At 43.2% G+C, this 27970-nt stretch overlaps 1 protein-coding gene across 2 annotated transcripts; it reads left to right on the top strand.

Annotated features, from left to right (window-relative positions):
* Window positions 1-697: 697 nt before the first annotated feature.
* Window positions 698-27970, top strand: LOC115196485 (voltage-dependent L-type calcium channel subunit beta-4). 2 transcript variants are annotated; one of them, XM_029757357.1, is made up of 14 exons: window positions 698-1474; window positions 6836-6919; window positions 12407-12589; window positions 12956-13078; window positions 15339-15466; window positions 16072-16148; window positions 17011-17030; window positions 17972-18052; window positions 19444-19502; window positions 19727-19836; window positions 20269-20420; window positions 21316-21411; window positions 26806-26991; window positions 27193-27970. In XM_029757357.1, the coding sequence occupies exons 1-14, from the start codon at window positions 1409-1411 to the stop codon at window positions 27469-27471; spliced, it is 1644 nt and encodes a 547-aa protein (XP_029613217.1). In that variant the 5' UTR covers window positions 698-1408; the 3' UTR covers window positions 27472-27970. The 2 variants fall into 2 exon arrangements, with proteins under 2 accessions (XP_029613217.1, XP_029613218.1); XM_029757358.1 differs by lacking the exons at window positions 698-1474; window positions 6836-6919 and adding an exon at window positions 8743-9354.

Below are 27970 nucleotides of genomic sequence, written 5' to 3'. Positions count from 1 at the left end.
AGCACGGCTGCCCTATCTGTCAGCTTCATTTTACTCCATCTTACTCCACTACTCCATTAATTACTCCATTACTCCACAAAACAAAGATAAACCCATTTTCCTCAGATCTTAGTGTTTATAGCAAATAGTCATTTTTAGTCTTGCAATAAACCAAAACCATTATTAGATACTCTACTGCCATCTACTGAGTACGGTTCCCATTCTCACAGCCCGTCAAACAATATATTTAGCATGTCATTTAATAGCTTTTGTAATACTGCCCTCTTCTGGCAAAAAGGTTTGGCCTAACTCGCAAATATTGGGGGAAAACTCAGAAGAAAGGAAACCTTCTCTCCAAACATTCAGAGCAACTGCCAAATAAGAAATAAGCTAACAGACTAAAAAAGGAAATGTCTCCCAGGGAAAACACCAGACTAGGCCCTGATCTAGTGCTCTATCTGAGTCAATAGATGGATCAACATAGGAGTGAAATACATTGGATTCAAGGTTAAGATTTTGTAACAGGAAAGAGAATTCAGTCATTACATTTCTACAATACCATTATAGACCTACATTAAACAAAAATAGATGTTTAAATGCACAATCTGAACGATTTTCTATTGATAATGACATTGATGAAAAATACATAACTAATGATCTTAGTAGGCCTACACCTACACTATCATAAAAAATATATAAAATGGCATTATGAGTCTTTATGCCTATTGTTTGTTTGTCATCCTCAGACATTTGTAAACATTGTCTACTCAGGTTCATCTCGATAAGGGCACTTCCATCTATGGATGCGCAATTAGCCTGGGGAACCAGGTTAAGCTACCTACAGCCTATGTTTAAAACAATCATGTTGTTCTCATGGATGGACTGTCAGTCCTTGTATCCATACAACCTGTCTATGACTTTGAGCATGGTTAGGTTACAATTCCACAGCTCCATCTCTCAGCTTTATAGCAAGTGGCAGGGCCGCTTTGGGGCTGAAACAGACAAGGGATTGTCAATTGTTTAGTAAGATGCCATCGGCAAACCGATAATAATTAGCCTAGTGACAAAATGTACAACTTTTTTTTCACAAGAATAAACCCATTGACGCGCACAAAGGGATTTAATCCCAAAAGACGCTGCTAGCCATATTTTATCCAGTGAAGATGTAAAGAAAAGTAATCTCCGCTCACTTCCGCTGTAGAGTGGCTCGAGCGAGTTGCAGTGGCGCGAAGCAGCAGTTGCAGACAGTGCGCGCGCGCCGTGACCACCTGTCACAAGGTAAAGAGCAGGACAAACGTGTTGTTCGACTAGTACAAGAGGATATTGCAGGGGCTTGAAGCTGGAGCAAGTACACCACACTCCACCACACTTCCACTGGGCTGGGCCAGAGAGGCAGCAACCACCCATTTGGACCGATGTTCTGGCCGAAATGCAGTCTCGACACATCTACATTCGGAATAAGATCGGCGAGGGCATCCAAGCGACCAGCTTTCAGGTAGGTCACACCAACGGGAGAAGATAGTCAGTTACTGTAATTATTCTCCTCAGTTTTGTTTTCAAGCAAAACAACTTTGTCACTTTTTGAATTCCTTATTTTACTATACACCGTGCCTCATGCTGTTTTGGAATGTTTTATCATACAATCTCAATATTTAGTGTCTAGGCTACTGAATGTTGTTTTAAATCAAAGAAGAGTATCCAAAATATCCTAGCTTCACCTAGTAATTACTAGACTAAGTAATAAATGTGCTATAAGTCACATTTGGTAAGATGTTGAACAAACAGAATGCCCTAATTTTTTGCTGGTTTTATGAAACGTGTAACGTGTTATTTCCTCCCCTACCAAGTGTTTTCACCTAATTACGGCCACACCGCAGCAAGATGCAATACAAGACAAAGGGACACCCAGTGACTAACGTGACCCAGTTAAGATGGCCCTATTTGGTGTAGATTCATGGGAAAAGTAGGTTCTGATATTTTAATAGTGACATGCTACTAACTCTGGAGACTTAGCCATAAGTGGACCAAATCACTGCTAGATAATTAACCTGCCCCTTAGAGGTTCAGGATAGGCCTATATTTGGCCCTTTTAGAGACTTGCTAATGAAAGTCGGAAACAGTGAAAGTCCTCATTATAGATAGGGTTGAACATTTCCTTAAATCTTCCCAAAATCCTCAGGTTTTTCATAAATCCTGGTTGGAGGTTTTAGGATTTCCTGCATATTCCCTCCTGATTCCAGGAATGTTCCAACCAGGATTTTGGGGAAAACCTGGGGATTTTGGGAAAGTTGCCAGAATTTTTCAACCCTTATAGATCATTATGTTTCCTTGAATTTCAATGTTATCGTAGACATATTACTAGCCTACATAACATTACTAGTACTACTACAGATCTACAGTAAGTTACATCTCTCCTATGTTGGGATGACATTGGCTGGCTAGAGACAGAGTGGGGGGGTTGTGATTGGGGGGTTGTGATTGGCCTGTAGGTGTCATGTTGCCGCCAGTGTCATGTCTACCCTATGGGGGGCGATGTCACCGGGCTGCTCTGACAGTTCTCACACTGAGACCCCCCTGCCCCATGCACACAAACACACACACACACCCACGACACGTGCACGGCACACATTCGCGCGCACGCACGCACACACACACACACACACACACACACACACACACACACACACACACACAGTCTTCCATAGCCTGACAGGATCACAGAGGACAAATGCGACAGGACTCTCCTGACATCAATATATAGAATAGATTTGGTGTTAAATAGAATGTTGCGGCCCCCCACCTGTGGGGAAAACAACCCATGGTTACCTTGGTTACCCCATTGGCTCACAGGAAAAACTAGACTTATTCAAACACAATTATCTTGTTGTCTGCTTGTTTTAAACAATTACAAAACTGCATTTAACTTTTTAGGGTATAGGGGGCAGTATTTTCGATTTCGGATGAAAAGCGTGCCCAGAGTAAACGGCCTAATACTTGGGCCCAGAGTCAAATATTTGCATATTATTAGTAGATTTGGATAGAAAACACTCTGAAGTTTCTAAAACTGTTTGAATGAGGTCTGTGAGTATAACAGAACTCATATGGCAGGCAAAAACCTGAGAAAAATCCAACCAGGAAGTGGGAAATCTGAGAATTGTAGTTCTTTTTTTGAATCCCTATCGAAACTACAGTGTCTGTGGGGTCACGTTGCACTTCCTAAGGCTTCCATTGGCTGTCAACAGCCTTTAGAAACTTGTTTCCTCCTCCTGTTACTGGGCAGAGAATAGTAGCTCAGTCAATGAGTGGACTGCCTATGGACAAAGGGCTTGGGTATGCGCGAGCCCGCGAGCGCGCCGTTCCTTCTTTTTCTCCTGGTATGAATACGCTATTGTCCGGTTGGAATATTATCAACGTTTTATGTTAAAAATACCCAAAGGATTGATTGTAAACAACTTTTGACATGTTTCTACGACCAGTAATGGAGCATTTTGACTTTTCGTGTCCTGATTTACGCTCGCGCGTTATGCCTTTGGATAGGGATCTGAACGCACGAACAAAACGTCCAAAAGGTATTTGGACATAAATATGGAGTATTTCGAACAAAATAAACATTTCTTGTGGAAGTAGGAGTCCTCGGAGTGCATTCTGACGAAGATCAGCAAAGGTAAGAGAATATTTATAATACTAATTCAGAGTTTTGTTGATGCCAGAACTTGGCGGGTAGCTGTATAGCTTGCTTCGATGGCTGAGCTATGTACTCAGAATATTGAACAATGTGCTTTCTCCGTAAAGTTATTTTGAAATCTGACAAAGCGGTTGTGTCAAGGAGTAGTGTATCTATAATTATTTCAATAACTGTTGTAAATTTTAGCAACGTTTATGATGAGTATTTTTGTAAATTGATTTGCACATTCACCGGAGGTTTTGGTGGGAATACATTTTCTGAACATCACGCGCCAATGTAAAATGCTGTTTTTGGATATAAATATGAACTTTATCGAGCAAAACATACATGTATTGTATAACAGGAAGTCCTGTGAGTGCCATCTGGTGAAGATCATCAAAGGTTAGTGAATATTTTAGCTGTACTTTTGGTTTTTGTGATGCATGTCCTTGCTTGGAAAATGGCTGTGTGGTTTTTCTTGTGAAGTTTATGTCTTTACCTAATCTAATTTATGCTTTCGCCGTTAAGCCTTTTTGAAATCGGAAAATGTGGTTAGATTAACGAGAGTCTTATCTTTAAAATGGTGTAAAATAGTTGATTGTTTGAGAAAATGAAATTATGAGATTTTTGCTGTTTTGTATTTCGCGCCATGCTATTTCACTGGCTGTTGAATACTGTGTCCCGCAGGTGGGACGGTCAGGACCCACCTAGCCCATAGAGGTTAAGAAAAGTACAACATGTCTAATGATTATTTTTCAACATTCCCTGCTCCCAAGCATTCTCACTACTTAGAAAAATGTAATATTGTAGAGCTTCCCTCATCAATCAATCAATCAAATGTATTTATAAATGGGGTGGCAGCGTAGCCTAGTGGTTAGAGCGTTGGACTAGTAACCAAAAGGTTGCAAGATTGAATCCCCGAGCTGACAAGGTGCAAAATCTGTCGTTCTGCCCCTGAACAAGGCAGTTAACCCACTGTTCCTAGGCCATCATTGAAAATAAGAATTTGTTCATAACTGACTTGCCTAGTAAAATAAAGCCCTTTTTACATCAGCAGATGTCACAAAGTGCTATACAGAAACCGAGCCTAAAACCCCAAACAGCAAGCAATGCAGGTGTAGAAGCACGGTGGCTAGGAAAAACTCCCTAGAAAGGCAGAAGCCTAGAGAGGAACCAGGCTCTGAGGGATGGCCAGTCCTCTTCTGGCTGTGCTGGGTGGCTGTCACGTCCTGGCCAGTATAAGGGTTAATTAGTATTGTAGTTTGGTCAGGACGTGGCAGAGGGTATTCGTTTTATGTGGTTCGGGGTGGTGTGTTTTGTTGAAGGGGCATTTGGTTTAAGTATTCCGGGGTTTTTGGGCACTGTTTGGTTTTCAGGTATTCTATGTTTAGTCTAGTATGTCTGTTTCTATGTTTGGTTAATTGGGGTTGGGACTCTCAGTTGAAGGCAGGTGTTGTCTATCTGCCTTTGATTGAGAGTCCCATATATTAGGGTGTGTTTGTTATTTGTGGGTGATTGTTCTGTGCTTAGCCTTGTGCCTAGTCAGACTGTTTTTGTTGTTCGTGGTTTCGTTTTGTTATTTTTGTATGTTCATTTTGAGAGTAATTAAAAATCAAGATGAGCCTGCACATACCTGCTGCGTTTTGGTCCTCCTTAACCGACGACAAGCGTGACAGTGGCGATTATAACAGTAGATGTCTATTAAGGCCAGATTGTTCTCCAAGATGTTCAAACGTTCATAGATGACTAGCAGGGTCAAATAATAATCACAGTGGTTGTAGAGGGTGCAACAGGTCAGTAAATCAGGAGTAAATGTCACTTGGCTTTTCATAGCCGGGCATTCAGAGGTTGGAACAGCAGGTGCGGTAGAGCGAGAGAGTTGAAAACAGCAGGTCTGGGACAATGTAGCTCGTCCAGTGAACAGGTCAGGGTTCCATAGCCGCAGGCAGAACAGTTGAAACTGGAGCAGCAGCATGAGCAGGTGGACTGGGGACAGCAAGGAGTCATCAGGCCAGGTAGTCCTGAGGCATGGTCCTATGTCGCTAATGTTAGCCATGTGACTGAGTGCGAGCTAGCTACCAACCAGAACATTAAGCTATCCAAGACCAACAACACAAAGAAATGGACTATAAATCTACAAGTAGTGAGTGGAGATAAAAACAGACTACTAAACAAGTTAAATGTCTTACCTGTGATGAAATGTTATCCACACACATACCTATGTGTATCCTACTTGGACACTGGGTCTCCACAATTTCCCACTCTTCCACAGTGAATAGCCTGAAGCCACAGAGGTCTTCTCGCAGGCTCGTTTTCCATACATGGGAGCATTTCAAACCATAGGTCAGGATTTTTGACCTGGTTACTTGTACATTGAACAACACAGCAGCTCTTCAGATTGTTTTGTTATTTCTGTATAACAAAAAAATGTATGACTAAGTTGACTCTTTTACATTGGGGGTCAATGGGAAATAATGTTTTCCCCAATTTGTGGTCATGGTTGAGGGGAATTCATTCTTTTTTTTCTTTTACCCCATTTTTCTCCCCAATTGGTAGTTACTGTCTTGTCTCATCGCTGCAACTCCCATACAGACTCGGGAGAGGCAAAGGTCGAGAGCCATGCATCCTCCGAAACACAACCCAACCAAGCCACACTTGACACAATGTCCATCCAACCCGGAAGCCAGCCGCACCAATGTGTCGGAGGAAACACCGTACACCTGGCGATGAGACAAGGATATCCCTGCCGGCCAAACCCTCCCTAACCCAGACGACACTGGGCCAATTGTGCGCCGCCTCCTGGGCCTTCCAGTCGCAGCCGGCTGCGACAGAGCCTGGACTCGAACCCGAATCTCTGGTGGCACAGCTAGCAGCTGCGATGCAGTGCCTTAGACCACCTCGCCACCCGGGAGGCTGGGGAATTCATTCTTATGACATGAATACCAACTCGGAGTACACATACCAAGTTATAGAACAGAATATAATAGAATTGAATCGAATAGAATTGAATAGAATAGAACTATGGAATATAGGTAAGATGTAACACGGAAAGCAATTCCATCAGCAACTGCTGTGTACTGTACCATTATGTGTATATATATATATTTTTCTGTTGATGTTTCTGTTGTTCTTTAGTTTGATTCCCCTTGAGAAGGACTTGGTTGGTTGTGCTGTTTGTCTGATCCCACACAGGTGAACCGAGGGACCTACTCCAGACGAAGCCGATTGAAGAGGTCTGATGGCAGCACCACCTCCACTAGCTTCATCCTCAGACAGGTAGGGCTCCGGGGTTTCCCCTAGGTACAGATCTAGGATCCCCTCCCCCAATCCTAACCTTAACCATTAGTGGGGGAAATGCAAAACTGACAGAAGACCAGCGTAAAGGGGCAACTTCACCCTATACCACAGGTAGGCTGGGATGGGTTTAATTCCAGAAAGATGTTCCATTCCCAATGTCCTCGTTCTCTACCTCTTCACAGATCTGATAGGACTGGATAGGTGAAAGCAATATGGCGGAAACTAGCTGGAGCTATTGCTAGCTTACACCTAGCCATGTCTTCTTGGATCTGTGATGGGGAGTGACCAAGGGCATAGGGGAGTGGACAACTTTCTGGAATGAGACACAACTTTCTGGGATGAGAACCCACACTGACAGAGAGATGAATTCAGTCACAAACAGACACACAAACACGCACACACAAGGACACACTTCTTGGAAGCATCTGAGTAGTGCTTTTACATAGCCCAGTTTAATTGAACCATGAATTGATCCTTGAGACATACTACAGCAGGCAGTTAACATCTAACCAGGATGAGGGGACAGCCAGAGAACATTCATTGGAAAACCAGTCAACCGTTTAGTCATCCATATGTTGCTGACCTGAGGAAACCAACCAAATCACCTTCATTGTGCAGCCCCAGGACAGATCCTTGTAGAGCAGGCCTGGGCAACTCCAGTCCTCGGGGGCCTGATTGGTGTCACACTTTTTCTCCATCCCTAGCAAACACAGCTGATTAATCAAATGTCATTCTAAACTGAAGATCATGATTAGGTGATTATTGGAGTCAGGTGTGTTAGCTGGAGCTGGGACAAAACTGTGACACCAATCAGGCCCCCGAGGACTGGAATTTCCCACCCCTGTTCTAGAGAGATAGAGATCAACAGAATATGCAGGTTGTTTCTCCAACCCCACTCTAACACAGCTGATTCAGCTAATCAAGGAGCTGATGAGCTGCTGATTAGTACAAAGATGTTTCATCAAGGCTGGAGCAAAAGCTTACTGTACCTATCTCTCTAGGAGGAGGGTTGGCAAGCACTCATCATTTTGTTATTATTTCATGAACTTATTATACAGATACACTTACATATATTTTTATAATATAAATACTGTACAAAATATATCTACAGGCCAATGTCTTTATTTCAACTATTTCTACTAGTGTGTCTTTCCATAAGAAGGTCCAGTAGATTTTATGAACCTGCTATTTTCTTATTTGTCTTTTGCCCCTTGTTTATTTTAGAAACGGATACACTTAAATAAGCATCAAAATGATAATGTGACTATCAGAATGAAAGCTTACAATTATAGCATGCAATACATTGTGGTACAGCAAACCATTTTGGACTAAGTCAATTATATTCTGGTTATCCACTATACTCTATACAGCTCCTTTTGTTTTATATTCTGGTTATATCTGTGGTGCTTAGCCTATACACTGGAAGAGAGATGGAGAGAGAGAGAAAGAGGAGGGGATAGATGGATATAGGGGAAGAGATAGATGGATAGAGAGAAAGAAAGAGGAAGGAAGAGAGAGAGATAGAGAGGAAGGAAGAGAGAGATGATAGAAAGAGGAGGGGAGAGAGAAAGATGGATGGATGGATAGTGAGAAAGAGGGGGAGAGAGAAAGAGGAGGGGGGAGAGAGAAAGATAGATGATAGAGAGAGAAAGAGGAGGGGACAGAGAGAGAGAGAGAGAAATAGATGGATAGAGAGAAAGAGGGGAGAGAGAGATAGAGAGATGGGTAGAGAGAGAAAGAGGAGGGGCCAGAGAGAGAGAATGATGCTGCTGTCATCCCCCTCTTCCTATACTCCCTCAGTCAAGGAGAGAGTGCCTGTGCGCCCAAGCTGAGTGGAGGGCAGCACAGCCAATCGGCTTGCTGCACAGCCAATCGACTTGCTGCACATTGGCTTTGTCATCGGGTGCTGATATTGAGGAAGGATTCTCTATGCTGCTCCGTTCGGTGTGTTTGGAAGGGCTGATGAAATGCCAGGATTGGGCTGCCTCTAGGGAGAGCCTCTCTGCTTTATAATGTGAGCCAGTAGCATCCAGGCTCGGGCTAACGCACCACCATCGACCAAGCAGGCCTAGGGGAAACCAAGCAGGCCTAGGGGAAACCAAGCAGGCCTAGGGGAAACCAAGCAGGCCTAGGGGAAACCAAGCAGGCTGGCTCTGCTACTGCTACTACCTCTTCTCCTCTTCCAGCCGAAAAAGGAGGGATTTATTTTTTACCGTCATCCCCCCATCCATCCCTTGTTCTGTGGTGGCTCCCTCCTCCTCCTCCTCCTGCTCCCCCTCCTCCACCACAGCCTCCTCCTCCGCTCTCTCGTTTTTTCCCCCCTCTTCCTTCTATTCTTCTAGAGGTGCTTTTGGAAATAGCAGACCTCCATGTATGACAATTTGTACCTGCATGGATTTGAAGACTCGGAGGCGGTGAGTGGTGGGGGGTTTAGCTTCAGATCGTGTGTGTGTGTGTGTTTGAGCGTGTGTGTGTGTTTGTTGATGGAGGTGGCTCAGCTGTGGTGCACACACAAACACAGGGTTTACTGTAGGTAAGCTGACGGTCTCATTCTGTAGATAGAAGGATCGCGGTCTCTGCTGGGGGTGGGGTGACTGTGGGGGGGTTCACTGTAGGGAGAAGACAGCGGCAGACGTATGTGTGTGTGTATGCGCACAGTCGTGAGAGTGTAATTAGTGATGATGTGTATAAGGAGAAATAGCAGTATGTGTCTGTCAGCGTCAGCCCAATGCATCTGAATAGCTGCATCATATCATCAGCACACTTCAATGGCTGATGATAGCTATATGATGTACACAGTAGCCATCCATTTAATGCACAGCACACGTAGGAGCACAAAGATGGAGATAGCATTATATAGCGAGAGAAGAGCAGTGTGTAAATGCTAATTCCTATCCCCCAGAGGGCCGTTTCGCTCCCTGCGTGAGGTTATGATTGTATAATGTATCCTCATATCACAGCCTCTCCAAATGTAGGGTATAGCCCTGCTGCATTTACTGCCTTTGTTTAAAGGGCCAAAGCTTCTATTTTTACACCCGGCAACAGCAGTGTGTTGTATTTTTGCTGCCGAGGACAGAGAGGAGCGTGCGTTGTGATGTCATATACTGGAGTCAGATAGACATGAGTCACATGTCAGTGCTCAGTTGGAAGCCCGGCAGTCATACAATATGGCCGTGAAGAGATTCTGTACCCCAAAATGCACCCCTCTAACTAACCATATACACCATTATCCATTTTTTATATATCGGCTGATCAGCAACCGGCTATAATTATTTATTAAGATATATATAATGAATATATATAAAGGAATATAGTATTTGTTGAGGGGGGCGTGAGAATAAATGTTTACAAAAACACTAGAAGAGCTGGGTGGTAGTGTGTGTGTGGTGTGTGTGTGGTGTGTGTGTGGTGTGTGTGTGGGGGGGTTGTTCTAACAGGGTGTTATAATATACTGTATGTCAGCTGGGTGCTTGTGAGTGCTTCAAAAATAGCACATCGTTATAAGACGAAGTGTGAAAACAGGGGGCTTTTACTATTATTAACATAATTTTTTTAAACAAAAGCAGTGCAGGTTGATTTGTGTCATGTGTTTGTGTCATAAAGGTTACACCCGGTAAAAACAAAAACATTTCATGATTGTGATTAATAATTAGGCTCATAGTACTTTTATCACAGAACCTTAATGTGATCGATTAATTTATATCAGCATCTGTTTCTTAATAGCATTGACTCAAGATGCAATTTTTTTTTTTTTTTTGAGCAATCACTTATCTTTCTAAATAACCAAATCTCCTCGTTTTTTGTTTCCCAGACCTGGCATTTTGTGATTAGCCCACAGAATTCAATAGAGCCCGTGCTGAAGTAAGCCCAAAAATAGCTTGTCTGTTGTAAAAGGTGCTGTACTATGACTAGCGTCTGTGGATTTTAGCAGACTGCGAGACTTTCTACGTTCCTAAAGCGATATTGACACACATACACAGGCACTCAGGTACGCACGCACACACCGAACACACACACAGTTTTTTCCCTGACTTGAATTAATGTTGTTCCCCAATTGGATTATCTTTGGTAGAGTTACTCTCTGTTCTTCTAAGGCCAAGGCTTGGGTCAATACTTTAACTCACGCTCCAGACATGTCACAGCCAACCTTTGGGGACAGTTTGCCTAGTGGTTAGAGTGTTGAGCCAGTAACCGAAAGGTTGCTGGATCGAATCCCCGAGCTGACAAGGTAAAGATCTATCATTCTGCCCTTGAACAAGGCAATTAACCCACTATTCCCCGGGTGCTGAAGACGTGGATCTCGATTATGGCAGCCCCCCGCACCTCTCTGATTCAGAGGGGTTGGGTTAAATGTGGAAGACACATTTCAATTGAATGCATTCAGTTGTACAACTGACTAGGTCTCCCCCTTTCCCTTCCTGGTCAGTCCAGCTACTTACGGGCCACTGTGCTCACATATGAGCATAACCGGTGGTAATGTGTAACTAACTGGTTGTCATGTGTAACCAACCGGTGGTCATGTGTAACCAACCGGTGGTCATGTGTAACCAACCGGTGGTCATGTGTAACCAACCGGTGGTCATGTGTAACCAACCGGTGGTCATGTGTAACTAACTGGTGGTCATGTGTAACCAACCGGTGGTCATGTGTAACCAACCGGTGGTCATGTGTAACCAACCGGTGGTCATGTGTAACCGGTGGTAATCAAACATCTGGGCAATCAAGTCTCAGGCAGTGCTACCTCATCACAAGACTGATTCTATGCATGCTCTTCCTGGTACAATAGTGCCCCCAAGATAATAAAAAAATAAACTGCAGACATCTCAGAATATATTAGTCAGGATTATTATGAAACTTCCAGCACGTACTCATCTTGACCATTCCCACTTTGAAGGCCTCCGATAGATCAAAGTGGAGGAGAGAGTCTCTCAGATTAAAGTGGGTCTCGTACATAAGCTTGTCCACAGACCCAACAGTATTGTCTCCGGGTACCTATGTAACTACTTTAACTTACGGATAACCGTAACTAATCCACTAGAAGGAGTGAAAATGACGTTGTTCTTTTTAGATTTAATAGTGGTATTAAATAGTGGTATTTGTACTCAGCTGCCATTCTTTGAAATAGTCTTCCAAATCATTTGAAATGTATAACCTCCATAGGCAATTTCAAGTTCTCACTGAAAAAAAGTCTCAAAAGTGAGTCGTAAGACTATAGTACGGGGGTAAGAAGAATAGAAAATGCCCCCCCAAAATAAATTCAATCAATCAATGAATCAATCAATTCCAAATCACCTCACCTCTGTTTAGTAAGATAAACCGGATACAGTTACAGAGCATTTTGGGTACTGTAGAACGTCATGCTACAACCTCCTCCACCTGGTGACAACCTGGTGACGGTGACGCTGGCTGTGTGATCATAGTGACAGCTGCTGTCTTCCTGTCTGTCCCTGTCCTGTTGTATTGCAGGGCTCAGCTGATTCCTACACAAGCAGACCATCGGACTCGGATGTCTCTCTGGAGGAGGAGCGGGAGGTGCCGGGGCAGGTCCAGGGCCAGAGCCCGAGCCAAGGGGGCCCGGGGACCCAGGCCCCGGCCCAGACCCGAGAGCAGAAGGAGCAGCAGGCCACCGTGCAGCTGGAGAGAGCCAAGGTGAGACCCAGAGAGAGAGATACCTCACTAGGTTGTGTTCAGTAGGGATAAAACGTTTTTAAAAGTTTTAAGTGAAATATGAGGGTAGTACCTGGACTTGTGCAGCAAGAAGACTACTATGTAAAGGATGGCAGAAGGGTTATACAACAATTGGCAAAGCACCAGATGTATGGATCTGTTATAGCATCTGTTATAGTTATTGTATGACATTTGCTTATAAATGATTTGCGAAGCATCCATGTAGGCATTATAAAGTGTTTATAAAGGCTTTATTAAGCCTTGTAAGTCATAGTTCATTCATGTGAACTTAAGTTCATACTGTGCGGTCTCTGACTGACCCATCTTGTTCCTCTCTCTCTCCCAAAGGCTAAAGCCGTGGCTTTTGCTGTGAAGACCAATGTCAGCTACTGTGGAGCATTGGACGAGGACGTGCCGGTGCCAGCAACCGCCATCTCATTCGATGCTAAGGATTTCCTTCACATAAAGGAGGTAATGTTTTTTGTCACTAGGGCAAGGTTGAACTGTGGCACACAATCAATCAGATTTTGATAAAATACATTTGTGAAATTCTTTTCAATGCCAAATGATTTAGGTCGGAGTGTGCAGTTTTCTGGCTATACCATTGTACCAGACAAACTAGATTAAGCATAGCAATCAGTAACAACAGAGGCTGCTGAGGAGAGGACGGCTCATAATAATGTCTGGAACGGAGCAAATGGAATGGTATCAAACACCTGGAAAACATGTGTTTGATGTATTTGATACCATACCTCTCATTTCACTCCAGCCATTATCACGAGCCCGTCCTCCCCAATTAAGGTGCCACCAACCTCCTGAATGTGATATGCATTTGACCCAGGGCCGTTGTCAACCACTATTACAACAGTGTCTTGACTTGACTTTAACATTAATCCTTTGACATTTATCTAATTACCTAACTATATTTAATTGTTATCCGATGAAATTAGTCATGTAACAATTAACTCATTAGGATCTGGGCACCACGAGAGCGGTTCTTTAAAGAGTTTCCATCTCCCGAATTAAACTCTGAAGGTCTTTACCTATCACATCTATAAACAGTCAACTTATTAATCATAACCTCGTATCATATCATCATTCTGAACAGTCATACCTCCTTGCATCTGCAAAAACCCCAGCCTAACTTATGATTCAGTACTACACAAATTGGTTTAATTATTTATTTACTAGCTAATTAAATGAGAACACAGGATAAACATACACACTTTGCATTGGTTATTGACTGGAAACCTAATACGCTCAAAACAGGTCCCTAGCGGAATGACAACAACATGGCTGCTTGTTACAAAAGAGATGGAGGGAGAGGGGGGGACAGAGACACTTAACATTGGTACTTTCAGAAACTACTCTCACTTACAGTAACCATATACTTTGCACATGAACCGCCGCCCGCTTGGTTTGCCAGATCTCTCGGTGGACAGGGTCACCTTGCAAAAGGAGTTGGGCCTTTTTGTGGCACGCTTGTAAGGCTCTGATTTTCCAAAAGGGTTCCAACAAGTCTTCTACTGTTGTTCTTCTTTGTAGTTGTCCGGTATCCGGTGACTTGTTGTGCAGTCCTGCACAGAACTACAAAGTTTATTTTCCTTACATTCGCTCTTGAAGATGCTTCTTTGAAGATAGGCTAGCCAGCCGTGTCGCTGGTTTCCATTGGGGTGATATGAGAGTAGCATAATACGATGGTTTGAGCAGAGTAGTATAATGGTCCTACTTAAATTCGCTTTCGAATATACTTTACTTAGGACAGCTAATCAGCCGTACCAGTGATTGTCCGGAAGGTGACTATCGTCTCTACCTCGTGTTGAGATTCACAGTTCAAACCACTTTAAACGTAAAGCTGCAGCTTGACGCTTTTCTGGTCTAGTATGTTCATTTACATAGTTTGTTCGAAAGGGGCGGTTCCGTCATGCTGACCCGCTCTCTGACCTCACTCGGGGGCATTACTTGTCACTTGTACAAAGTTATGTAAAACAATGATCTCATATAGCTTCTCGAATCACATCCCTCTCTTAACAAAAACACTTATCATTTTTCATATTACATGCACAACGCATAGTATGGAAACTTCATACATGTAGTGGGTATACTTTCCAAGTTACAGTATTTCCTTTATAACATTTTTAATGACATCACAAAATAACAAACAAAATGACATTAGTGTTCTATAGATCACCTTTGACCGTTCTCTACGTTCTATGTTAGAAATATTGTTCCAGTAGTTGGTTTTGAACGTGTTAAGAGTTTCAGCTGGAAAAAGGTCTGTTGAGAAAAAGCACAACCCTATGGTGAATTTGGAGAGGGAGACCTGAATCTTTACAACAGGACTTGAGTTGTTAATCCTGTCTAGTTCTTTCCTCCTCCCCTCTGCGGGTGAGAGGGGGTCTGACCTATTTGGATTCTCGTGGACAGTCATGACAACAGGAAGGCATATACACTGAATTTAGTACCTGTGTTCTGAAACACACTCACTGTCTGTTCAAACTAGATAAAATTGCTTTTTTCCTTATGTTCCTGTCATTTTGGCTGCGTTTAGACAGGCAGCCCAATTCTGATCTTTTCTTCCACTAATTGGTCTTTTGACCAATCACATCAGATCTTTTTCAGAACTGATCTGATTGGTCAAAAGACAAATTTGTGAAAAAAATATCAGAATTGGACTGCTTGTCTAAACGCACTGAAACTTATTTTTCAACCACACCTCCAACCCATCCAGAAGTTCAACAACGACTGGTGGATCGGCCGGCTGGTCAAGGAGGGCTGTGAGATCGGCTTCATCCCCAGTCCTCTAAAACTAGAGAACATCCGCATCCAGCAGGAACAGAAGAGAGGGCGAGTCCAAGGGTAAGGCAGCCCATCACCAGTCCTCTCTCGCTCAGTCAGAGACCTATAGGCTTGTAACCCAGGGAAGGGGGTTAGGAAGGGGCCAGCAGTGCTATTCAAAGTTTAGTAAAACTGATTTGGTTATGACAAATTAGTCAAATTAGTACAACTCATTTGGTTATAAATGTGCTTATCATGTGTTATAAAGAGGGTATTCATAGGAAGTGTTACAGATCATTTCGAATAATTACATTTCTCTCCATCCATATCCAGAATAGAACAATCTAAATATTTATAAGGTCTCTGGCCTTAATAATCAGTAATGCTTTGGTTCTTCTAGCGACCTAGCTGCTCTGTCTGTTTAATCGCTCTGGAAGCTCCCGTCACCAGTGGTTTGTCTCGTGTGCGTTCTAGCCTTCAGAGCCATTTGCTGCACTAGGCCTGTTCAGTTTTAACAGTAATTCAGCGTAATGAGAGGACTAGACTTTGGATGAGTTGACAGGCTCACCTCGAGTCCTTCATTCACCCTATAAGGCCTGGATTCTGCATTTAGAACCCCATCGCTGTTCGCCACATTAATTCTGTGATTCTTGTGTTTCTTTTTATCCCCCTCTTGTCTTTTCCAGTAAGTCTGGAGGCAATTCGTCCTCAAGTGTAGAGGATGAGGTGTCCGCCTCGATCAGACCCCTCATCTCCTCTGCAGGTGAGAGCCTCTTAAACATGATGGGGGGACGTTGTCCACCCCTAGTGGCCCTCCGCTAGGTTAGAGAAGAACCAGAAAACTTTGTCAAGGCAACGTGAGACGTAGAGCAAGTATTGCTTAGTGTTTAAGCCTTCCCATTTCTCTCCATAGAACCTAAGATAAATGATTCCCAGCGGGCAAAACTGGTTGCAACAAAGTCATTGTGATGTCTTTTTGTGACGTCATGGTCAAGTTGTATTATGGTTGTAAAAGGACGTTTTTCTGGACGTCTTTTTAGCAATCAGAGAAAGACGTCTTTTACTGGTTGTAATCTGAACAGATACCAACCAAAGTATGAAAGTTTTCAACCAGAATAGGATGTCAATGTAGCATTGGTTGTAATCCAGACTTCTCAACAACCAGAAAACCAGTTTACAACCAGAATATGATGCCATTATAACATCCCATAACAACTTTTGCCTGCTGGGTTGTGGATCCATAGAGTGTATATATAGTGTATTCTCCCATCCTCTTCCTCCAGCTGAGGACTGCAGGCGCTCTGAGACTTGGCTTACCACAGGGTGAACCCATCGACAAGACTTTGACCCCCCCTGAACTTCAGTCATGTGACTTTGTGAATATGCCTCATAGGATATTAGGATCATGTTTATATGTTTGGTGATGAATCTAAAGGGTATATGTTTATTTCCTGTGTCAGTTCTAATCCTCGGTTGAAAATGTATTTACTGTAAATCACGTTCTGATCATCACAATTCCACAAATTAAGTACAGGATCATCAGGTCTCTGACCTGACAAGTTATGGTGACTTATGACACAATACAATACAAGACATTGACAATTCTGTTTTGTTTTACTTCACAGGAAAGCAGAAACAGAAAGTGGTAAGTGGGTGATGGTAATACCAAACTGTCTCCATCAACTATAGCTGTCTACATTACAATAGTACAGTTCACATCCTACATTCCATCTAACGTCCCATCCAACGTCCCATCCAACGTCACATCCAACGTCCCATCCAACGTCCCATCCAACATCCCATCCTACACCCCATCCTACACCCCATCCTACACCCCATCTAACACCCCATCTAACACCCCATCTAACACCCCATCTAACACCCCATCTAACACCCCATCTAACACCCCATCTAACACCCCATCTAACACCCCATCCAACACCCCATCCAACACCCCATCCAACACCCCATCCAACACCCCATCCAACACTCCATCTAACACTCCATCTAACACTCCATCCTACATCCCATCTAACACTCCATCTAACATCCCATCTTACATCCCATCCTACATCCCATCTAACACTCCATCTAACACTCCATCTAACACTCCATCTAACACTCCATCTAACATCCCATCTAACATCCCATATCTAACATCCCATTTCCAGTGGTCACTGTTGTAATTACACTGATTGACCCGGCCTCAATCCCTTACAATACTATTGAGATTGACTTGGGCTTTTAGACTATATCACAATATTATTCCATTCAACTATTCTACTATATTATTGAAATAGATTTGAGTCAGATTGTGTTGTCCCAATGATCCATACATCCCATACTGTGGTGTGCATCTATCCCATTTTATTACTGTGGGAAAATCTCAATAGCATTTCCTTGACTCCTCATGTCCTCTCTCCTCACCTCATTCTCAAAACCCATTGGATGAGAAGCTAAAAGGTTCCTCCCCTCTGATTTCTCATCCAATGGGTTTTGAGTAGAGGCGAGGGTTCTAGGAAATGCAATTGAGATTCTCTCAATGTGTCCCCCTGCTCCACTGATTCCTTTGTTACTCTGTTACAGACTGAACACGTCCCCCCCTACGACGTGGTGCCATCCATGAGGCCTGTGGTGCTGGTGGGGCCCTCCCTCAAGGGCTATGAGGTAAGCAGCAGCAGCGGCGGCCATCGAGTCACATGATCATCCACTGACTCCTCCCACGGGGGCCATCCTAGAGCTCCCATTGGTGGAATGACATTAACAGTGCATCATGTTAAATGATTGTTGTAGCGGCTGTCATGATCACATCTCATTGAGAGAAGATCTCCTCATGGCTGGATGATGTTTCTATTGACTTCATGTTTATAATCATTCATGTTTATATGCAGGCACTGTTTTTCTAATGTTGTGTTGACACGGGCCTGTTAGAGCTCTACTAGAGTCTATATTTAGGCTGCTGAGTGAGGTGCTTTGTTGATGTTTTTCCAAGTCATTCTCAGAACACCATAGTACAGGGAGTTTCTTTCCTCTCCTCCCCTCTTCCTCTCGCTCTCTCTCTCTTTCCCTCCTTGCATGAAGGGAACACAATCAGTCGCCTCATCCCACAGTGTGCTCTGTTGCCACGGTAACAACCTTCTGGGTGCAAACACGTCAGCATCAGAAGTAGAGCAACGTTTGAAATTAGAAAGAGAGGAGAGGAAAGAGGAGAGAAGAGGAGAGACGAGAGAGGAGAAAGGAAAGAAGGGAGGCGAGAGAAGAGAGAGGCGAGAGAAGAGAGAGGCGAGAGAAGAGAAAAGAAGAGAGGAGAGAAGAAAAGAGAGAGGAGCGGAGAACCTCTGGAAGCAACATCACTGTGTGTCTAGACTAGACTGCTGTTAAACCAGCCACTAAAGGATCTTTGTATAGGCCACCATCCTTACTGGCAGGCCTCTGACCAGTTCCATGATACCATCTAACTTCAGTAATTTCAGGAGATCCATTTTAGACTGAAATTAGTCTATTGTTGACTATGAGGATTTTCCATTGCATTTCAGTAACATAATATGAATCTATCTAGTGAGTTGACTGATAGTGACTTGCCTAGTTAAATAAAGGTTAAATAAAAATGTAAACAAATGTAATATCATGGAATTGACCCCAAATCCTGCTTTACTATTGCAAATGGCATAAAATGGCATATTTGATATGATTTTCAGTATCCCCCTGTCAAATTACTGAATATCTGAACTACTAGAATATAATTTATAGAATTGTTAGAATGATAAATGGTTTGTTGCACGTAGGCTGTCGTCATGGGACATTTTAGCACCATGTGCTCTGGCCATGAGGAACAACCAGTTGATAAATTATTTCCCAGGAAGTTTGCTTGATGTTATGCTGTTAGGGTTAAATGTTCTCTTTTAGAATCCTACTCAATCCGCTCTCTCTCTCTCTCCGCTCCCTCTTTGTCTTTCTCTGTCTCTCTCCGCTCCCTCTTTGTCTTTCTCTGTCTGTCTGTCTCTCTCTCTCTCTCTCTCCCCACTATTTCTCCTCTTATGGCTTCTCTTTCTCCACAGGTGACGGATATGATGCAGAAAGCACTCTTTGACTTCCTCAAGCATAGATTTGACGGCAGGTAAAATGAAAGCGTGCTCTATCCTTTCTTTTTTTTATTGACTTATGAAGCCCTACAAGATAGATAGATAGATAGATAGATAGATAGATAGATAGATAGATAGATAGGCATAGAAATTCACATGGAATAGCTCTTTATTAAAGGAGTGTCTGTCTGCAAAATAAGGTTTACACTATTTATCCACTGAATGCCTAAATTGGTGTCTTTGTTTGACCATTTCACAGGATATCTATCACACGAGTCACAGCAGATATATCATTAGCCAAGAGGTCTGTTCTGAATAACCCCAGCAAGCGGGCCATCATCGAGAGATCAAACACCAGGTCCAGTTTAGGTATGTACCTCCATAGTGTTTTATCTATTTTACTGTAGGAGTCTTTTGAGTTTGCCTTGTGTATCAAAGACGGTTGCCTACTCTTCTCTGTAGCTAGCATCTCTATGAGACCTGGCTAAAGAAGAATGATTTAGCTTGATTGAGCTTACCTGCCGCAATGGAATCAATGGAATAGTCCCAAAAGTGCAAACTCCGCCCATCTGGCTCTACAGACAGGCTCAATCAAATGCTCAACGTATTCATTGGCTACGTTCCAGTGTTCATACTAGTCACACTTAGAATGAATCAATGTATTGGGAATGCAATGAAGGAATGGGACTGTTTTCAGTGTGTATGATTCTTGTACGGTGATGCCAAAGTAAAATGTCCATCCTGAATGGACAATAAAGTTGTATTCTAAAGTCTTGTGTTGTTTCCATCCTGTTCCCCAAGCGGAGGTGCAGAGTGAGATAGAGAGAATCTTTGAGCTGGCCAGGTCCCTACAGCTGGTGATCCTGGATGCAGACACCATCAATCACCCAGCCCAGCTGCTCAAGACCTCGTTGGCTCCCATCATCGTCCATGTCAAGGTCTCCTCGCCCAAGGTAGGGACTGGAGGGTCATGTGATTTGAAACACATCCATGTCTACTACAGATTATAATAGTATTATTTCACCAGGAAGCAGACACATCATCTAAAGCAACTCACAGAACTGTCAACATTGTCAATTATACAGTACGCTATAACCTACTGTAATAGTCGTCGTAGTAAGTGGACCAAAGCGCAGCGGGTTGAGTGCTCATTATATATTTATTTAGAAACACTGACGAAACAAAACATATGACCGACCATGATTACATGCTAAACACAGCTATGCAATCACAACTTCCCACAAAACCCAAACAAAACACACCCCTCTATATAGGACCTTCAATCAGAGGCAACGAGGAACAGCTGCCTCCAATTGAAGGCCAAATCAATAAACTAAACATAGAACTAAAAAGACTAGAATAGAACATAGAAATATACTAACATAGAACATAGCCCAAAAACCCCAGAAAACACTAACCAAACACCCCTCCACATAAACACACACCCCGAACCACATAAAACAAATACCCCTCTGCCACGTGCTGACCAAACACCAATAACAAATAATCCCTTTACTGGTCAGGACGTGACACCAACTGAGCGACTGGGACCACCACCTTTTGAAAATGAATGTCAACATGCTTGGACACTGATTGGTTTATCAGTGGAGGGCTTTTAGAGTTATACATGTGTATTGTTATCAGACAAACACACTTTCATCTATCTAATGGATTATTCATTTATTTTAAATGATACTATTTGACCGGTTTACCTGGTTAAAGATGTGAAAAGTAGTATTCCTGTAAAAAACGTGTGTAAATATGACATTACATTAGAAAAGAACCGGACCATTTGAACAGAGGTCTGACACTATCTAACACATATTTAAATGTCTTCCCACCGTCTAGGTTCTGCAGAGGCTGGTCAAGTCCAGAGGGAAGTCCCAGAGCAAGCATCTGAATGTACAGCTGGTGGCAGCTGACAAACTGGCCCAGTGTCCTCCAGTGAGTGACTCTGTAACAGCACACCGTCTCTTTAATCTACACCAGCCAGCATACTGTCTCTTTAATCTACACCACCTAGCATACTGTCTCTTTAATCTACACCAGCCAGCATACTGTCTCTTTAATCTACACCACCCAGCATACTGTCTCTTTAATCTACACCAGCCACCATACTGTCTCTTTAATCTACACCACCCAGCATACTGTCTCTTTAATCTACACCAGCCAGCATACTGTCTCTTTAATCTACACCACCTAGCATACTGTCTCTTTAATCTACACCAGCCACCATACTGTCTCTTTAATCTACACCACCCAGCATACTGTCCCTTTAATCTACACCACCTAGCATACTGTCTCTTTAATCTACACCACCAAGCATACTGTCTCTTTAATCTACACCAGCCAGTATACTGTCTCTTTAATCTATACCACCCAGCATACTGTCTCTTTAATCTACACCACCTAGCATACTGTCTCTTTAATCAACACCACCTAGCATACTGTCTCTTTAATCTATATCAGCCAGTATACTGTCTCTTTAATCTACACCACCCAGCATACTGTCTCTTTAATCTACACCAGCCACCATACTGTCTCTTTAATCTACACCAGCCAGCATACTGTCTCTTTAATCTACACCAGCCAGTATACTGTCTCTTTAATCTACACCACCCAGCATACTGTCTCTTTAATCTACACCACCTAGCATACTGTCTCTTTAATCTACACCACCTAGCATAATGTCTCTTTAATCTACACCAGCCAGTATACTGTCTCTTTAATCTACACCAGCCAGCATACTGTCTTTTTAATCTACACCACCCAGCATACTGTCTCTTTAATCTACACCAGCCACCATACTGTCTCTTTAATCTACACAAGCCAGCATACTGTCTCTTTAATCTACACCACCCACCATACTGTCTCTTTAATCTATACCACCCAGCATATTGTCTCTTTAATCTACACCACCCAGCATATTGTCTCTTTAATCTACACCACCCAGCATACTGTCTCTTTAATCTACACCACCCAGCATACTGTCTCTTTAATCTACACCAGCCAGCATACTGTCTCTTTAATCTACACCACCTAGCATACTGTCTCTTTAATCTACACCACCCAGCATATTGTCTGTTTAATCTACACCACCCAGCATACTGTCTCTTTAATCTACACCAGCCACCATACTGTCTCTTTAATCTACACCACCCAGCATACTGTCCCTTTAATCTACACCACCCAGCATACTGTCTCTTTAATCTACACCACCCAGCATACTGTCTCTTTAATCTACACCAGCCACCATACTGTCTCTTTAATCTACACCACCCAGCATACTGTCTCATTAATCTATACCAGCCAGTATACTGTCTCTTTAATCTACACCACCCAGCATACTGTCTCTTTAATCTACACCAGCCACCATACCGTCTCTTTAATCTACACCACCCAGCATACTGTCTCTTTAATCTACACCAGCCAGCATACCGTCTCTTTAATCTACACCACCTAGCATACTGTCTCTTTAATCTACACCAGCCAGCATACTGTCTCTTTAATCTACACCAGCCAGTATACTGTCTCTTTAATCTACACCACCCAGCATACTGTCTCTTTAATCTACACCACCTAGCATACTGTCTCTTTAATCTACACCAGCCACCATACTGTCTCTTTAATCTACACCAGCCAGCATACTGTCTCTTTAATCTACACCAGCCAGCATACTGTCTCTTTAATCTACACCAGCCAGCATACTGTCTCTTTAATCTACACCGCCTAGCATACTGTCTCTTTAATCTACACCACCCAGCATACTGTCCCTTTAATCTACACCACCCAGCATACTGTCTCTTTAATCTACACCACCCAGCATACTGTCTCTTTAATCTACACCAGCCAGCATACTGTCTCTTTAATCTACACCAGCCAGTATACTGTCTCTTTAATCTACACCACCCAGCATACTGTCTCTTTAATCTACACCACCTAGCATACTGTCTCTTTAATCTACACCAGCCACCATACTGTCTCTTTAATCTACACCACCCAGCATACTGTCTCTTTAATCTACACCAGCCAGCATACTGTCTCTTTAATCTACACAAGCCAGCATACTGTCTCTTCAATATACACCACCCAGCATAATGTCCCTTTAATCTACAACATCTAGCATACTGTCTCTTTAATCTACACCACCTAGCATACTGTCTCTTTAATCTACACCAGCCAGTATACTGTCTCTTTAATCTATACCACCCAGCATACTGTCTCTTTAATCTACACCACCTAGCATACTGTCTCTTTAATCAACACCACCTAGCATACTGTCTCTTTAATCTATACCAGCCAGTATACTGTCTCTTTAATCTACACCACCCAGCATACTGTCTCTTTAATCTACACCAGCCACCATACCGTCTCTTTAATCTACACCACCCAGCATACTGTCTCTTTAATCTACACCAGCCAGCATACTGTCTCTTTAATCTACACCAGCCAGTATACTGTCTCTTTAATCTACACCACCCAGCATACTGTCTCTTTAATCTACACCACCTAGCATACTGTCTCTTTAATCTACACCAGCCACCATACTGTCTCTTTAATCTACACCACCCAGCATACTGTCTCTTTAATCTACACCAGCCAGCATACTGTCTCTTTAATCTACACCAGCCAGCATACTGTCTCTTTAATCTACACCACCCAGCATACTGTCTCTTTAATCTACACCACCTAGCATACTGTCTCTTTAATCTACACCAGCCACCATACTGTCTCTTTAATCTACACCACCCAGCATACTGTCTCTTTAATCTACACCAGCCAGCATACTGTCTCTTTAATCTACACCAGCCAGCATACTGTCTCTTCAATATACACCACCTAGCATACTGTCTCTTTAATCTACACCACCTAGCATACTGTCTCTTTAATCTACACCAGCCAGTATACTGTCTCTTTAATCTATACCACCCAGCATACTGTCTCTTTAATCTACACCACCTAGCATACTGTCTCTTTAATCAACACCACCTAGCATACTGTCTCTTTAATCTATATCAGCCAGTATACTGTCTCTTTAATCTACACCACCCAGCATACTGTCCCTTTAATCTACAACATCTAGCATACTGTCTCTTTAATCTACACCACCTAGCATACTGTCTCTTTAATCTACACCAGCCAGTATACTGTCTCTTTAATCTATACCACCCAGCATACTGTCTCTTTAATCTACACCACCTAGCATACTGTCTCTTTAATCAACACCACCTAGCATACTGTCTCTTTAATCTATACCAGCCAGTATACTGTCTCTTTAATCTACACCACCCAGCATACTGTCTCTTTAATCTACACCAGCCACCATACCGTCTCTTTAATCTACACCACCCAGCATACTGTCTCTTTAATCTACACCAGCCAGCATACCGTCTCTTTAATCTACACCACCTAGCATACTGTCTCTTTAATCTACACCAGCCAGCATACTGTCTCTTTAATCTACACCAGCCAGTATACTGTCTCTTTAATCTACACCACCCAGCATACTGTCTCTTTAATCTACACCACCTAGCATACTGTCTCTTTAATCTACACCGCCTAGCATACTGTCTCTTTAATCTACACCACCCAGCATACTGTCCCTTTAATCTACACCACCCAGCATACTGTCTCTTTAATCTACACCACCCAGCATACTGTCTCTTTAATCTATACCACCCAGCATACTGTCTCTTTAATCTACACCACCTAGCATACTGTCTCTTTAATCAACACCACCTAGCATACTGTCTCTTTAATCTATATCAGCCAGTATACTGTCTCTTTAATCTACACCACCCAGCATACTGTCTCTTTAATCTACACCAGCCACCATACTGTCTCTTTAATCTACACCAGCCAGCATACCGTCTCTTTAATCTACACCACCCAGCATACTGTCTCTTTAATCTACACCAGCCAGCATACTGTCTCTTTAATCTACACCAGCCAGTATACTGTCTCTTTAATCTACACCACCCAGCATACTGTCTCTTTAATCTACACCACCTAGCATACTGTCTCTTTAATATACACCACCTAGCATACTGTCTCTTTAATCTACACCAGCCAGTATACTGTCTCTTTAATCTACACCACCCAGCATACTGTCTCTTTAATCTACGCCACCCACCATACTGTCTCTTTAATCTACACCACCCAGCATACTGTCTCTTTAATCTATACCACCCAGCCTACTGTCTCTTTAATCTACACCAGCCAGCATACTGTCTCTTTAATCTACACCACCCACCATACTGTCTCTTTAATCTATACCACCCAGCATATTGTCTCTTTAATCTACACCACCCAGCATACTGTCTCTTTAATCTACACCAGCCAGCATACTGTCTCTTTAATCTACACCACCCAGCATACTGTCTTTTTAATCTACACCAGCCAGCATACTGTCTCTTTAATCTACACCACCCAGCATACTGTCTCTTTAATCTACACCAGCCACCATACTGTCTCTTTAATCTACACCAGCCAGCATACTGTCTCTTTAATCTACACCACCTAGCATACTGTCTCTTTAATCTACACCAGCCACCATACTGTCTCTTTAATCTACACCAGCCAGCATACTGTCTCTTTAATCTACACCACCTAGCATACTGTCTCTTTAATCTACACCAGCCACCATACTGTCTCTTTAATCTATACCACCCAGCATATTGTCTCTTTAATCTACACCACCCAGCATATTGTCTCTTTAATATACACCACCCAGCATACTGTCTCTTTAATCTACACCAGCCACCATACTGTCTCTTTAATCTACACCACCTAGCATACTGTCTCTTTAATCTACACCACCCAGCATATTGTCTCTTTAATCTACACCACCCAGCATACTGTCTCTTTAATCTACACCAGCCACCATACTGTCTCTTTAATCTACACCACCCAGCATACTGTCCCTTTAATCTACACCAGCCAGCATACTGTCTCTTGAATCTACACCACCCATTGCTCCTTTTCAAGGTGTCTTCTTTCTACATTAACCTCCAACAATGTCTCCCTGGGTTTGCTTGAGGTTGATTCTAGACAGGGCCATTGAAAAGGTCTATTAACAATCAAGTGACAAAATTACAATATTCAGTTTGTATGACTGACCGGGGTTCAAACCCAGGTTTTCTGTGAAGCACAAGACAGCCTAGGCATTAGTTTAGGGAGCTAACAAGTCAGCTCAGCTCTAATGCCACATTACTCATCATGCGAGCCTGTTTCACCAAACCCTCTCTCTCTCACCCCCTCTCCCTCTCACTCCCTCTCACTCCCTTTCCATCTCTCTCTCTCTCACTCACTCTCTCTCCCTCTCCACCCCTCTAACAGGAGATGTTTGACATCATCCTAGATGAGAACCAGTTGGAGGATGCGTGTGAACACTTGGCTGAGTATCTGGAGGCCTACTGGAAGGCCACACACACCTCCATGGCCACGCCGCTCAACCCCCTGCTGGGACGCAACCTGGGCCCCACCGCCCTCACTCCTTACCCCACCACCATCTCTGGACTGCAGGTTGGTCATAAACAGATAGCTACAGCGCTATGGGGTTAAAGCGACATTACACTCCAATATCAAAGTTTGTCCAGAAATGTTGCGTTTGGAGTGTGATGTCCCTTTAAGGGGAGACAGTTAATTGTCCTAAGTTAGATGAGTTGATTAGTGCCCAGCGTAACATACAGAAATGTAACAGAAAGGGGTTGTTTGTGTGTGTATGAGGTGAATCAGCAGACTCAAAGAATGAGACAACACAGCAACCACACAGGAGACCACTCCACGCCCAACGAGCGTCGCAACCTGATGACCGCCGACGAAAACTACCACAACGAGCGGGCGCACAAGGGACGCAACCGCATGTCGTCAGGCTCGCAGCACAGCCGAGACCAAGACCCGTACCACCAGGACTACCAGGACCCCTACCAAGACTCCTACAAGCCCCACCGCAACCGCTCCTCCCCGGGCAGCTACAGCCACGACTCCCGGCACAGGCTTTGAGCCCGAATTACATCCCAGCTTCACAACCCTTATAGGCCTCAAGTCAACTCTCTGGTGGCAACAGAGTCAAAATGGTTCCCGTTCAAAATATTGTGTCAAATTCTGTTGTTTTCGATTATTTGTTTTACTTCAGGCATTAGATGAGGAGAAGTCCCGCCCGCTTGAACAAAATCTCCAATCACCTCTCATTCCCATTCTGTCTCTCAGTCTTGCCTGGGCACTGGCAGGGACCCCTGTTAAGCAATGTGGTCAGGATGAGGAAGAAGGACATGATGCTAATGGTACATAACTGAGTTAATACAACTCATATGACTGAGTTGCTTTTCCTCACAAGGGGACTTTCCTAGTTCCTGTGTTCCCCACACAGAGAGATGGGTTGAAGAGGAAAGCAGTATGAGATTGAGATTTGGACTTTGCTAAGCTAACAACAAGCTAAGCTATTTTAGCTAGCATGGTTAGATTGTGGGTACATGTGTACCCACAATCCCCCCCCCCCCCC

The sequence above is a fragment of the Salmo trutta genome, chromosome 6, assembly GCF_901001165.1.
Source record: "Salmo trutta chromosome 6, fSalTru1.1, whole genome shotgun sequence".
Taxonomy (NCBI): domain Eukaryota; kingdom Metazoa; phylum Chordata; class Actinopteri; order Salmoniformes; family Salmonidae; genus Salmo; species Salmo trutta.
Note: the sequence above shows the minus strand (reverse complement) of the source record. Positions and strands in the feature narration are given on the sequence as shown.